The 16,103-nt window shown below is 39.2% G+C and overlaps 1 protein-coding gene across 1 annotated transcript in view; it reads left to right on the forward strand.

The window, feature by feature from the left end:
- caskin1 (CASK interacting protein 1) overlaps positions 1-16,103 on the forward strand; it is a 103,356-nt gene that overhangs the window by 70,368 nt on the left and 16,885 nt on the right. Inside the window, exons 5-11 of the mRNA XM_022747921.1 lie at positions 393-488; positions 691-821; positions 3,206-3,314; positions 5,606-5,714; positions 6,246-6,340; positions 7,668-7,785; positions 12,877-13,107. Coding sequence (XP_022603642.1) covers positions 393-488; positions 691-821; positions 3,206-3,314; positions 5,606-5,714; positions 6,246-6,340; positions 7,668-7,785; positions 12,877-13,107 — 889 coding nt within the window. The remainder of the gene's footprint in view (positions 1-392; positions 489-690; positions 822-3,205; positions 3,315-5,605; positions 5,715-6,245; positions 6,341-7,667; positions 7,786-12,876; positions 13,108-16,103) is intronic.

Consider the following 16,103-nt stretch of genomic DNA (forward strand, 5'->3'; position numbering starts at 1 on the left):
ATGATTTCAGTCAAAGGCACATTTTTAAAAAGTGACAACAGAAACAAAAATTTAAAAACCATTTCATCCATTTTATGATTTATTGCTCAATCATTTCAAAAGGCACCTTTAGATGTAAAGCTACAAACATACTAATGTGTTTGCTGCTAATGTATTTGTTTGCTCAACTGAGGAAGTCTGTCTGTTAAGTGTAATGTGGGTGTGTTTTGCATAATTGGGTCTTTTTATCCTCCAGTTTTTGTACATGTGTTGCCGTGGTTAGCACTGTTGCCTCACAGCAACAAGGTTGTGGGTTAAACCCCGCCGGCTATGTGGAGTTTCCATGTTGTGTGTGTGTGTGTGTGTGTGTGTGTGTAGGTTTCCTTGTATAATATAATGATTTCTATCTCCAGTCTGAGATGTTGCTGCAGCACCAGTCCAACCCGTGTATTGTGGATAACGGAGGGAAAACACCTCTGGACCTGGCCTGTGAGTTCGGCAGAGTTGGGGTAAGATCCTGTGCTTTTAGTCGTCAAAGTGCAGCAGCAGCAACTGAAGAGACTCTATCGGAATTACAAAATCTGTGGCTTATGCTGTTTGTGTGTGTGTGTGTGTGTGTGTGTGTGTGTGTGTGTGTGTGTGTNTGTGTGTGTGTGTGTGTGTGTGTGTGTGTGTGTGTGTGTGTGTGTGTGTGTGTGTGTGTCTTTGTAGGTGGTCCAGTTGTTACTCTCCAGTAACATGTGTGCTGCTTTGCTGGAGCCCAAAAAAGGAGACACCACCGACCCCAATGGGACGTCTCCTCTTCACCTGGCCGCCAAGAACGGACACATAGACATCATCAGGTACATACACACACACACACACACACACACACACACACACTCACTCACTCACTTCCACATCCAGATCCATCCACAAGCACACAGCATGTCTAATGAATCACTGGGCTTAAACATCCTCCAGAGCATGCTGATAAAACAGATGTATAACACAACAGGGGAGCAATATGACCCAATACACTGAAGGAATAATAGAACAAATGTGTTGCCGTAAAGTGAGAGCGGACGCATCAGTCACATGCTCCTGAATACATTTTGGAGACAGCTGATGTGACTGGAAACACCACAGCTCTGCATCCCACTCACGCTAAAGGTCAAGTCATTGTAATCTCATCTCGGTGGAGATGCGCGTCTAATTTTTGTTTGTGTTTAAGCAAAATAGCATCAGGGCAAAGTGACTTTTGTTGTCGTGGTGATGTCAGCATTCAGCACAAAGCTTTGGGAAGAAAGATCAGAGAAGGATGGTGTGGCAAATAAACACACACCACAAGGTCCATTTTCTCTCTCATCACTCTCAACCACTTTCAAAGTAACTCAGGGCTATATGTGTGTATATGTGTGTGTGTTGGTGCAAAAGTTTGCTTACCTGGCAGATACATACAGGGGTAAAGGGAGGGAGGAAGACACTGAGAGATGAGAGAGGACTGTAACCAAGGAAAAGACGGGAGAGAGAATGAGCGAGAGGTGTACAAAAATGAAGAGAGAGAATAAAGCAGAGAGAATAAAGCCTGTCATAGCTAATAGAGCAGAGCGTGGTTCTCCAGAGTTGACACTGATAAATGATGCTCATTAGGCATGGCAACCACTGTGTGAAAGACACACATGCACATAAACACACACACAAACACTGACAGTAATTTAATTTTTCTTGATGAGCTACAGTTTATCTGTCAACCAGATGTCCTCAAATCCCATGAAAAGACCAACACCAACAATGAATTGATCCTATTAACAGGTGCGGCCTGTGTAACCAAAACCTGATACACACAGTCTGCAGCCATACAGGCTCTATGACACTGCACCTAGGCACAGCGGGGCTTTGAGCTAAATGCTGACATCAGAATGCTAACATGTTCACAGTAACAATGTTAACATGCTGAAGTTTAGCAGGTAATGTTTACCATGTTATCCATCTTAGTTTAGCATGTTAGCATGTTAGCATGCCTAGCTCAGGCCAGTTCACCAGAGTTGACCAGAGAATGTTTTTCCTTGTGCTCTTGTGGTATTTTTGTTGCCTTTTGGGAAACTTGGTCGTCATACATCTTTTAATCAAGAGTGCCCCCTCCCCTCCCTGATCAGCTTTAAGGTTTACATGTAGTTGTACATTAAGGGGTTTCTCTGAAGCTACAGAGTCTACACATGTAATTACACATCAGGGCTGCAGCACTAATGAGATATACCACATGGGGGCCGCATGAACTGTGACTGGCTGTTTGCATCCGGCCGAGAAATCTGCATTTTGAAGTCTCTGTGCATCTCGACCAGCTCTGTGTCACAGTATATAAAAATACCTAAACACCACTACCAGGGTGTCCAGTTGTATATGTACATGCATAGCCCACCATCATTTTATATCACAAAGTGAATGAAGCAGTGTGGGCACAATAGTAGTGCAGTAAAAGAGAGATTTTTTGAGTTAAAAACACAGGTTTTTTGCTTTGTCATTATGGGCTTTTGAGTTTAGACTGATGGCTAAAAAAAAAAAATTCAATCTGTAAAAAAAGAAACTGTGCTAATACTTTCATATGCCTCTAAATATAAATGTTTCTTTCCTTCACTTGTAAATTTATTTTAGTACAGAAAGAAAATATCTGAGTCAGTTCAACATACAATCATGGTGCTTTAAATGCTCACTAACTCAACAAATGTGTATTAATCTGCAGCTGAAAATAGTCCCCAAAATGCACCATCAACCTTTGCAAAACTCTTTATTAAAATTAAATGATATTTGTTACCAGTTTTTAAATATTTGTATTATCAGTAGTAACAGAAACTATTGAGGTACATGGTTGGTTTTGGTCATTTCATGGACTTTGCTGACAGTAAGAGAAATATATAGTGCCAGGCTTATCCTTTAGATCAGGTGCAGTCTACCATGATTGCACCCTTTTTCTTATCTCTCCCTCTGTTTTTTTTCCCACCTCTCCTGCCCGGTTCATCCTTCAAATCCATTTCTTTCTGCACCACATCTACATCTGTGTTTCATTTTGTCACCTCTCTTCACTTCCTCACCCTCTCCCCTGCTCATGCTCTCTCCTGTGCAACTCTTCACACTCATGTTTTTCACTGACTCCTTCTCTGTCCTTTCTCTGTCATCTCTTATCACACTTTCAACTCCTTCCCTCACTCACTGCATCCTGTCTTCTGCTCTCTGCCCCTGCTGTCAGACTGTTGATCCAGGCTGGTATCGACATCAACAGACAGACCAAAGCGGGCACTGCCCTGCACGAAGCTGCTCTCTGCGGCAAGACCGAGGCAGTGAGACTCCTGCTGGACGTAAGTGGAACTTTACTGAGAACCCTCTGACACTGTCACCTAAGCTCGAGTTCACTTAAAGGACAGTTCCCATCTAACTCAGAATTTAGAGCATATGGTATATAAATGTTTCATGGCCTGTCCCCCCTGAATTTAACTGCTGTCTTCAGTACTGTGAAAATATTGCTGTGACAGTGGCGCATTCAAGGTGACGTGAAAATCGATTTGTAGAAAATTATGAGAAAATGAAAACAATTAAGACATTTTACAGAAGATAAACAGAATGTAAATATATTTAAATTACAGATGCAGCTGGAAAATAGACATTGTCCCGTTTGTTCGGCTTCTCTAAGAAACAAATCCTAACATCAGGAGACATTATCTTCATGAACTCCTGCAGTGCACTGGGGTTAACTAGTGGATAAGATATTTTCTTTGTTGAACTGAATTTATCTTTGTTTGGTCTTTTATTCAGTTAATGAATAGAAGACAATAAACATTATACAGCACAATACAAAACTTAAAAAATGACTCGACTGTCCATATCAAAAGTCAAAATGTGGGGGGAGGTGGTCCTGGAGATCACTAAAGAAGACTGAAATTATATATGGGAGAACTAGAAATTCAAGATCCTGGCCGTAGAGCCTCTGAGGGCCAAAACCAAAGCTGGGATCTGTATGTAAAAAATACAAACAGTTGACCATTTTCATATTTTCATAGCTTATCCTTTCATTTTTCATATTGGCAAGATATTATCCCATTGTACACAGGAATTGTCCCAGAAACTAATGGCACAGGATGAACTATATTTAAAGTCTCCCTCACTGACAAATCTTCTTACCTCATGTTCAGAGTTTGACTCTAGAAGGCTGTTTTCATATTCATCTATTCACCTTAAATCTGATCTTAAGTTGTGTACTTATAAGCAGGATTTTATGACATCACAACTACCTTGGAAGCCAAACATGGTTCAATATGCAGCTTGATTATGCGGCAACTTCAAACCTCCGGTGCACATATATTGAGAATGGACTTCTCAGTGATGTAGGAGGCATCTTCTGTCTCGCAGTTAAACTCCTCAAATGATAGAATATTTGCATATTCTGGAAATATTCAGGAATATTCTTTGCAAAAACAAAAAAGTCAATTATTACTCAAAAGCGTGCTAGCATGCTAACCAGCTAGTTGTCCTGTCTCGTCGTTTTCTGATTGCAACTTACTGTAGCGTCCAGTCTGCCTCTGTGCTCAGAGGACGTATTATAACCTTGTGTCTTGTAAAGCGACAATCGCCACCATCTGCTCCCAGCAAGAAACCATGTTCGGCTGCAGAGAAAATGTACAAATAGCCCCTTTTTAAAATATCAATAAAAATGATCATGTAAATAGTTTTTTCTTATTTCACAGAAAGATTTTAAGTCACCACTGCTGTTTTCATCTCACCTGATGTGTAAACAGAGAGTCTCATCATTATGAAAATATTCCTAGAGTTCCTTGGGAGGAATTAAATGCAGTAAATGTAGTGGCGGTCTGAGACTGCTTGCTTATTGCTTATTTATAAAGGGGTCTGGAAAATCCCTGTATCCCCCATCTGATAAAACTGAGGCACAGTTATGAAAAGTAGTGCTAAACTGACACAAGAAAAACCCAGAGAGAGATGATGTAAATTACCCCTTTGTGCTGGTGACACTGAAATACAGTGCGTTATATGAAAACAAGCAAGGCAATATGTTTTAATGACTGTGTGTGTCCCAGCATGAGAAACTAACTTTGTCATTTACATTCTCGACTGTGAAAGGTTACGAGTCTTTGCCCTGAAGCGTCTGCGGACTGAATTCATCTTTGTTCATTCGGCCTACATTTGATTCACCAGATTTGAATGTGATATTGCTCTTCAGCCTCTGGCTGTCTCGGCTGAAGAATAAGAGGAGGTTGTAATTAGTGGAACAGCCACAGGGACTGACTGAGCGAGCATGGGTTATTTTCTGTTGACGTCATGGTGGTAGATTATCACATCCCTAAGGTGTTTGATTAGTATGAGGGGACTGTAATTTATTAGTTTTAAGTAACTGGAAACTGTTTGTTTTGATTTTTCCTGTATAAATAGGTATGTGTGGTGTAATGTAATAATTAATAAGGTAATGTAATAAAGGAAAGTTTGTTTTTTTTGTTAGAAACTGTAATTCAAAATTCAGAACAGATCAGAAAATTAAACCCTTTTCTAGTCTGTTTTCACTCTCTGATTTCTCTCTTTATATCCGCACGAACAAAATAAATTAACAAATAAATAAACAATCTTCTTTTCTCTTCTACAGAGTGGTATCAATGCCACAGTGAGGAACACTTACAGCCAGACTGCACTGGATATCGTCTACCAGTTCACTGCAACACAAGCCAGTAGAGAGATCAAGCAACTGCTGAGGGGTAGGATGGATGGGTGGATGGATGGATGAAACAAAAACAAAACAAAACAAAACTAATAGATTAACATATTTGTAAATGTGCCTGTTCAGTTTCTTGCCAAGTGTTAGATGACTATCTATGCTAAACATGAAGCTACAGCCTGCAGCTGGTTAGCTTAGCTTAGTGCAGAGACTGAAAACGAGGGGAAACAGTTAGCCTGGCTCTGTGCAGTGGTAACAATATCTTATATCTCATGTAATGTGAATCTTATATAAGTTATGTCTCTGCATGTGTTTAATTTACCAAAAATAAAGTGTAAAAATTAAACATTGTGGCCTTTTTAGCTTTGAACAGAGCACAGTTAGCTGTCTTTGTGCTAAGTTAAGCTAACTGGCTACTGATTATAGCTCAGTATTACATATTATTATAGTATATATATTATAGTATTATATAGTAAATATAAAAATAAAGTATAGTAAATAAAAATAAAGTTATAATATAATTATATAATTTTATAGTATATAGCAGTAATTCTCTGTCTCTGTTTCTCAGATGCGTCAGCAGCTCTTCAGGTTCGGGCTCTGAAAGATTACTGCAACAACTACGACCTGACCAGCCTCAACATCAAAGCAGGAGATGTTATTACGGTAACACACACACACACACACACACACACACACACACACACAATGGCTAGTCTCAACATCAACAACAAAACACAAAATGAAATGTCATCGTGAGCAGACACATTTACTGACCATTTCTAACATCAAAGCTGCAAAGTTTTTAAAATAGATAAATAAACTTGCTACACTGAATGATAGGTGTTCTTTGTTTTGTTTTTGTCCTTTTCGCTTATCATTGTTTTTTTTGTTGTTTTTTTTCTGTGAAGCACTTCATATTTTTACCCCTTCAGGCCCATAAAATGCTGAACTAAAACAATCCAAGAGGGGAAATCACTTTGATTTGTACAGCTCTCAACTCAGAGAGACATTACTAGAGCTGGAAGAATTAGTTGATTTACTGATCAGAAAATTAATCAACTGTTTGATTTATTTTTAAGCAAAAAATCCCAGATTAATATCGGTTCCAGCTTTTCTTTTCTTTTGTCTCCTACGATTGTGAAGAGAATATATTTGGGTTTTAGTTAGTCATCTAAGGCTTTGGGAAATTGTGATGGAAATGTTTCACCACTTTCTGATATTTTAGAGACCAAATGTTTAATCAAGTAATCAAGAAAATAATCTGCAGATTAATCAATATTGAAAATAATGGTTGGCTGCAGCCCTGCATGCAACCTGTGATGAGGGGTTGACTTCATGTTACGAGGAACACAGTCCAGTATCTATGTCTGGCCATCCCATAATATTCCAGGTAGCAGTGTGCTACAGTCTTCAAGAGCTCGGATAAATTAATCACATAAAAGCCGGCCTGTTCACTTGCAACAACACGGCCCTGATGACCGTCCTGTTTGTGTTTTAGCTGGTTAGCTGGTCGGTTTTCAGTGTTGGGTGAGATGATGATGAATATGCAAGAACGAGCAGCTTCCCTCATTTACTACGAATATGTTTTACAGAAACATGTATTCACTCGTTACGTCGTAGTCCACCCACCATTCATGAATATTCATGAGCATTTATGCTGCCTATGAGTGCTTATTACAGGAATAAGGAAGCCAAGCAGTGCCTATGTTTCCTCCCTCAGGGTCTGACTGAAGGATTTGGCTTTGCTCTTGTCTGACTCAGGGAAAATTACCAAATGCAGTTTTGCATTTCCGGTTGACAAAGATGGTACTAGATATTTCAAGGCCTTTCAGTAACTTTTGGAAAGCTAAAAATAGAATTAAACCAGCAGACTCAGTGTTGGGTTGTAACATTCACACAAATGCACATTACAGTAAAATTATGTTCTTATCTTTAATCTATGTTTATTTAATGTATGTGTCTATTAAACTGAAACATATCTTCCTGACAGGTTTTGGAGCAGCACCCGGATGGACGCTGGAAAGGCTGTATCCATGACAACCGAACAGGAAATGATCGGGTGGGCTACTTCCCGTCCACCATGGTGGAAGTCATCAGCAAGCGCACAGGTGTGTTGTCACTCCTGTTCGTGTGTGTGTGTGTGTGTGTGTTTGTGTGTGTGTGTGTGTGTGTGTGTGTGTGTGAGAGTGTGTGTGTGAGTGTGTGTTGTGTGTTTAAAATTGCAGCCAAGCTGACTGTCTGGTAAAGTGTCAGCAAATCAACTGTTGGAATATTCAGTACACATGTTTGGATAAAACACAGAAGAAGAACTTGAAGAAAGATAGAAAAAGAGGAAGAAGAGTGAAACTAAGTGGATGAATAATGTTCTAGCTTCTCTCATTAACACTTGAGGAAGTCACTTAACATTACCATCCACTAGAGTGGAGCTGCACAGTGGCCAACAGGCACGAAATTGTCATCACACCGATCAGATTCCGGGTTTGAGTCTCCAGAAATATTGAGTTAGTCAACCAGATGAATGCAGGTTAGAATAAAAACCACATCAGAGAATTTCATCTCTGTCATTTCACACAGTGGGAGAGAAGATGTTTGTGAGTCTGCCAGCAGCACAGAACTACCAAACACTCAGCTGTCATTTCTGTCATTACTGACGGTGTTTAGCAACTGCAACCATAACACAAACACAAAGCTTTTAGGAGTTTGGCCTGGTGAATGTATGAATATACCTGTTAAGTAATGAGAACACAGACACCAAAATCATCCACATGCCCCTGGTTGATTAAATGTTGCAGTTCTCGGTGCTGCCACAAAGCATTACTTGCTGAATGGTAGCATTTAAATAAGAACAAATCCAAGATAAACAGAATAGTTAGACATTTTGGGCTGCTGGGGAAACGGCAAAATCAGAGAGGACTTAAACAACTCCTTAAAAGACTTTGCATGTGACAGATGCAAGCAAGCCCCTGCAAGCTTATTACATAGACATGTTCTGGACATGTCCAAGGCTGCACCTGTTCTGAAAGTCAGCTTTTAATACTCTCTCTGAATTACCAAAGGAGCCATTGCATCCATCCCCTCTTATTACTTTATTTAGTGTTGCACTACAGGGTGTGCATCTAAGCAATCATAAGTGCAACATGCTGGCCCTCTGCACTTACTATTGAACACATACTGTTCAGATGGTCAAAATGTACAAATTTACAGCAAAATGTTGACAGCCTGGTGCAAAAAAACTGTATCGTTCTCTATAGCTAATCATGACAGCTGTGCAGAGGTGAATTTTAATGTAATTCACTCGTTTAAATTTTATTAAGGCTTAAGGTGCTTAATTGAGGGCATGGCCACTTTGAGTGACAGGCGGATGAGCGTATGCTTGTCACAAACTAGTATGCACCGAAGTTTCAGCTCCATCTCTTTGCCCATTTTTGGATTAGCTGGGAGTTAGGCACTGCCAAGACGGCGATGGTGGAGCAGCTCACTCTGAGATTCAAAACCGCTCTTCGTAAACCTATTTGTAACGTCACGGAGGCTACGTCCATCTTTGTTTACAGTCAGTGTTAATAGTGTAACCTTAAAACAAGATGTATGGTAATAAAGACAAAGACCTGCCAGAGATACTGGTGTATTTTTGCTGTGTTTCATTACTTAACAGGCAAGCTGAACAGCCAGTGTGAAACTCTTAAAACCTCCTCCCATCACTTTAATCTCTTTCCTCCATCTTAGATCAACACAGTGAGCAATTAATCTCTTTGGTGAGACGTACAGAACACATTCACATCCATCCCATCACTGCATCGCCACAGAGAGGCTCAGATGTTTTTTTAACTGTGTATTAGTGTCTGTCTGCAGGTCTGGCTGTTGTGATTGTCCATCTGTCTGTCTCTCTGTCGTAATATGTCTGGGTGTCTCAGTCTGTAAGCCTGTCTCTTTGTGATTGTTCGCTTCATCCCTTGTGATCACAGGATTCTCACTCACCTCTGTCCTCAACATAATCCTTCTTGTCATCACCCTCTCTGTACTGTATCAGTCCATTTACTACCATGAACCCTGCTCCATGGTTTGGAGAAATGCCATCATGGCGGTATCTGTCCGAACATACAGCACATTTTTATAAAGCAGCTGTGGATACAGTACAAAAAACAGCTGGGCCACACTGACTAATCACTGCCAGGGTGCATCAGCACACACTTGGGGGCTATAGCAGCTGTTGTAGCGAGAGGTTTCATTTACTGTTTTTCATTAATTTTTAATTATTTTTCTTTCTCACCATTCCTCCTCAGTCTGTCTCTTCTATGTGTGCTGTACTTCTCATCTGCTCCTTCTTTTCCCACAAACAGGGATTTTTTTTAACCAAAATACATGGCCAATTAAGACATCAACTAAATAGAGATAGAGAAAAAGAAATCTTCATGTCAATTAAAATGAACAATAATTTTGCAGCAGCCATAACAATCAAAGTGGGTACGCACAGTGATATGACACAGGCTAACTTTATTTAAGCACATAAACTACAAAAGTTGACTGTTGGAATTTAGCAGTTGGCGTATGGATAGTTAATCTAGTGAAGTATCTGTTTCAGGAGTAGGCGAGGTCCTAGTTACAAGCAATAGATATTTTTCAGTAGAGAAGTTGGGATGATGATTATCTTTGCACCGAACTGGACATCCAGTAGCTGGGATGCTAATAGTTTGAATATATATTCCATTTGTCGGCGAAGAAAAGCTTTTGCTAACATGAAACATAAATGATAAGAAATGCCTAAAACACTGGTTCCCAACCTTTTCAAACTCCCATAATCTGAGCCTGTAACAATACGGAGGCCAAATAATGCTCAAAGCACTTTTTATGTTAATGATAACAATTGAACATACAGAACTGAACCGGAAGCAGGGGAAGCTCAGTTTTATTTTTTATTTCACGGAGGAGAGATCACTTGTCGATTCACCATCTGTCTCTTGACTCTCTTTCCTTTTAAGGAAATTAAGTTTTTGCTATGGATGTAATCTTTTAGTGCGCAATCAGACTGAGCAAACAAGCATGTGGTACGATGTTAAAACATTTAAAAACTGTATTGATATTATTATTAATTATATTTTTATTATTTTTTTTATAATTACATCTTTTCACCAAAATTGTACTGCTTTGCAAATTATTCGTCCGCCCACTTGCAATTCCTTCGTGTCCCACCAGTGGGCAGCAGACCGCAGGTTAGGAACCACTGGCCTAAAAGATAAAAGACAACACATTGCCTAGTTGTTTACATTCTGTCACATGCAGGAAGTGCATGTGACCATCTATTTTAGGCTAATACACAAGTAATTTACCCGACTCTTTGTTACCTTTAATTTGTATGAATATGATGATTGTTCAGTCAGTCAACACACATGGAATTAATTATTATATATAAATAGAATGTAAATAAATAGAATATGCACAGCTTTGATATTCTGCATCTAGGATCTGACTTCCTCACTCCCTGCAACAAAGCCTTAAGCTCAGCACGGCAGGGAGTGGGGAGTGATGACATTACAGCAAAGGCAGCAGCAAGTGACCGCTATCTCTCAGGTGAGCTTCATGGCAGCAGAAGAGAGCGCAGGGCACTGCCAGCTTCAGTACACTGCTATTAACAAAAGGGTGCTTTGGATAAATGTCAAGTATGCCATGTGAGTGTAGTGTTGGACACGAGTTGATTACAGGAGCTAGCTCTTACAGGCTGATTTTCAAAGTGTTGTATATCTTGTTGCAGCGTATCTGATTGTGATGTGTTTCTACTGAGCACAGTGTCTTACAGACGTCGCAGCGGCATGTTCACAAAGTATTATTGTCTGGTATCTCAAATTTTAAGTCAAGTCAATATAGTGTGACAGAAGTTATCTCACAGCACTTTTCATGTAGAGCAGATCTAGACTGTAAGTTTGAGTTCAAAAGTTTAATGTAACTGAGTCTAACCAGTCACTACTAAAGCTGGATAGCTAAACAACACTCTGACTCCGAGTTGTTTTATGTTGGGTGGGGGTTTGCAGTCATTTCTGTCCTGCTGTTTACATACTGGATAGGAACAGTCATGGCCATTGTCTTGCTCAGACTCAGATTAGTCAGGTGAATCTCTCGTGAAACTAGCAAAGTTACACAGTGGAAATGATACAACAAATACAATACATGACAATAGGCCAGTCATACACTCGGCTGGGAACGCTAAAGAGAGCCAAAGTGCTAACGTCACGTCCTGGCCAGACTGTTGGACTAGCTTCTGTAACTTAGTGAAATCTGTCATTCAGCATTTGTCTTTCTGAAAAAATGAAATGTGTTCCTAAAGTTTACTGTCCGTAGTCCAGGAAAAGTTGTTAAATAACAGTTAATTCGTTAGCATACAAAAAGTGCTGCTCACGTGTAGCATTTTGGCTCTCAATAAATCATTAGAACAAGAGCTAGCTAGCTAGTTTTCCCAGTGCAGTTTCATGTGAGTGTGAAATGTAAAACATCCATTCTTAGACTTTTAGGTAAGATTTTAATCACACCACTTAATAAGTCACAATGCTTAAAATGTTCAGAAAATGTGACATATTGATGTTAATTTACTACATTTTGTGCAGATTATTTAAGAGCCTAGCTAAGGCGTATCTCTCTACCAGCAGCATTTAACTACTGAGAGAGCCAGTAAACCTACACCACTGGATATGTACTGTGTATGTATATGTATAAGTAGAATCACATACTGTACAAACATACTGTTACATGTGCATATTGTTATAATGACATGTAATATGTACAATATATTGACTGGGTCCACCATCTCTTTTACAAAATAAGTAGGAGATTCAAAGATGTTAATAGTAAAAAGGTCACACTTGATTATTAGGTAATGTTCATCAGTCCTTGAGACCATCTCCAGTTTTACCATCCATCACTGTCCTTCCCACCACACTTCATTTCAACCATGCCCACATTTGTTCGTCCTCTCCTTTTCTCCGTCCTCCAGCCTTCAACATCAGCCGTGTCCTTCACTACTTTTGATTTCTTTGTTTGATTTTGTAACTTCAGCCTTTGTTTTTAATTTTGTTTTTTTCCCCTTTTTCTTACGTGTAATTCTCTGTTTTGTTGTTTGTTTGTTACGTGGCGCTGGTTCACTGTTGGCTGGTTGTGTGTGTGTTTTTCGGTGTGTCGTCACGGTGGGTGTTATCTAGGTTTGGCCAGCACAGTCATTTGCACTCAACAGTTTCAAAAGATACCGCTGGTTCCCCCGGCGACGGTTGCCCCTGCCAACGCGGTAGTCAACGGCAACGACACCACGTTCCATCAGATCCATATCCTGCCTCCACCGCCTCCTCCTCCACCACATTCCCATCAGCCACTGCTTCCACTTTTCACTTCCTTTGGCTATAACAGGTCGCCCGTGACAACTCCACAGGGAGACACACCCACTGCCCCAGGTACACGCCCCCTTTTCATTATTATTATTATTATTATCATTATTATTATTATTATTGTTATTATTATTATTATTGTTATTATTATTATTATTATTATTATTATTATTATTATTATTATTATTATTATTGTAAAAACTTCAAGGGATGCTTTCCCTCTGTATTTTTATTAAGTATCAGGATAAAATTTCTATTGGTCATGTAAGATTCAAATTGGTGTTTTAAATGTTGGAGGCATCCATTAAAGTTTTCTGTTATGGGTCATTATTTATGTAATTTTATGTGTTGCTCATACTGTATAACTTTTGTTTTTCTGTTGTTGCTGTTGTCATCTCCATCACTGAGAGCCAAAGTCAGATTTTAGAGAGGAATCTAAAGTGTTTAGTCTTCTTGTTATTTCTGGAGTCATTACTCTAGCTCACTCTAAAGACAGGAGAGATGTGAGGAGAGATGAAACAAGATCAAATATTACAGAAATGTTTTTTGATCATTGCACTTAAATATATATATAAAATCCCATGAATGATAAACGTAAATAAAGTTTTGAAGTAAAATCCATAATAGGCATAAATAAAAGACTATAGCAACATTTGTCATTTCAAATGCTAAATGAAATACTGATGCAAATAAATACACTTATATTTACATTTAGCCACATATATATGTCTCACAAATCTGACTGTATCCATATCAGGTTTCCAGGGTTACATGTATGTAAATTAGAGTCAGCCCTACTCCAGTCAAGAAGGTGGCCAAGTCAAGTCATTGAAGTAGCCCAAAATCATAGATTTGCCTCAAAGGACTTTACATTCTGTACATACGAGCTCCTCTATCCTGAGAGTCTGATTTCGGATAAGGATTGCCTCTTCCAGCACCGACAGATATGCTATAGATGTTGTGCATATAAAGTTACAATATAGAGAAGCAGTGGTGGTAATGACCCTGAAAACTATTTAGTAAATTCCAAAAACGGCTTTGTTGGAGAGAGTTGATAAAGTGTGGTTTGGGGGTGATACAAAGATTTTTTTAGGATGTGGTTTTGAGCCATACCACAGAGGATTTTTTGGGAATGTCTTTGCAAGTAAGGAAGAATAGAAAACGTCACCATTTTACCACAAAGCTCTGTTCACCTGAGTTGGTTTGTGCTTCAGTTAAATGCCTTGTTTCCTTGTTTTTTGAAGTTCTTTTTTGCCCTTCCTTCCTTCCTACCTTCCTCCCTTCTTTCCTTGCTTCCCTTCTTCCTCCTTGTTATTTTCCTCTTTCCCTGCATATCACCACTGTCCCACCCCCTCAGACAACCCTGCTAGTTTCTTATACACACATGCCCGATACACACCTTTCTGAGCAGACAGCGTGTTTTCTGTTCTGTCCTTGTCCTGCCTGTTATTGCCACGTATTATCATTTTAACACCACTTTTACCCACCTTGCACTTATACCCTTAATGTGTGTGTGTGTGTGTGTGTGTGTGTGTGTGTGTGTGTGTGTGTGTGTGTGTGTGTGTGTGTGTGTGTGTGTGTGTGTGTGTGAGAGAGAGTATGTGCGGTTGTGGTGATGTTTGGAAATACTTTGAGCGTCTATACCAGGCTTTGGAGAGGTGAATAAGTCTGGAGCTGTCATGAATGTGCTGAAACAAAATTTAATCTAACACCACAGAAATTGTCGAGTAGAAATATGAATTTGTTTTCTGGAAAGGCCTGAAGTTTCTCAGAGGTTTAGTTGGAGACGTTCTTTTTAAAAGACTTTTAAAAGCTTTTCTGACATTTATGGGTGATATTTTCTGTCTACTTAAAAGACAAAACACAAAAAACAAAAAAAAACTATGAAATACTGCGTCTGGAATAATGCTAATTTGTTCTAATCTGACTTGATCTTTTGTGCAGCTATTCTTGGCCACAGGAAATCAATATGCTGAAATTATGTGTTACATGCAAAGATTTGCAAAATGTAAAATGCCAAGTGTTATATAAGAGACACAAATACATTGTTAGGAAATGTCACCCAGAATGTTTTGCAGGTAAGGTGTTCTCTCACTGTAAACTCTGTACTTTCTTCTCTGCAAATGGGAACCTTCACTGCGCGCCATTTTGTCTCCTCCAGGTGAATAAATCCCTTTAGGCAAATTTCCTGTCCAAACATGCGAAATGCAGGACTCAAATAAAGGGAAATGTAACACCTCAAATGAGTCAAGTTCAGCTTTTTGGCGAATCAGAGGTGGCTCATAGTCTGACTTAAAAACAGTCGCTCGTGCACGGTCACATGGAGGGATGCAAAATGGCCACAGGAATGAGCTGTGACGTCACATGAAAGCAAAAGGAATTTTTTTTATGTGTGTTTCTCTAGAGCACTGTTGGTCACACATATAAACCATTTATAAACCCTTATTAAGACGGTTATAATGGTTTATGACACTCTCCAAATGCGCTACAGCAGCCCCATTCTGACAAGGCTTACATATATAATCACACACGTACTGATGCATTATATATGTATGTGTATGTACATTATTGCATATATTTGTATATACACAGATATTCATGTTATGGATTTATTTATGTACTATGGGTATATAAATGTTTTCATATATCTATATATATGCTGTATCTTTTCTGTGTTTGTGTGTGTGTGTGTGTGTGTGTGTGTGTGAGAGAGAGAGAATGAAAGTGTGATGTGTGTGAGTTTGAAACTTAAACATCCTTTTAAAGCCTTCGTTATCCGCCTTTGCCCCATCACCCTGCTCTCCTACTGGCCCCTCTGTAATTCTTGTCTTGATAAGTTTGGAATTAATTTAATTAACCCCACTTTACTTTTAACTTTATAAAACTATAAAGTTGGGACACACTGCAGAAAATAAGGCAGATTGCAAAGACAATTGGTCCATGACAACTGATTTTTTTTCTATCAAGAAGAGTTGCATCGTTAGAACCGTCGTCAGAGCCGTCATGACTCAAAATAAAAAAATAGCAACATTTATCACTAATTTCCGTTAGTTACTGACTGA

Source organism: Seriola dumerili, unplaced genomic scaffold (genome assembly GCF_002260705.1).
Source record: "Seriola dumerili isolate Sdu_G_001 unplaced genomic scaffold, Sdu_1.0 BDQW01000113.1, whole genome shotgun sequence".
NCBI lineage: Eukaryota > Metazoa > Chordata > Actinopteri > Carangiformes > Carangidae > Seriola > Seriola dumerili.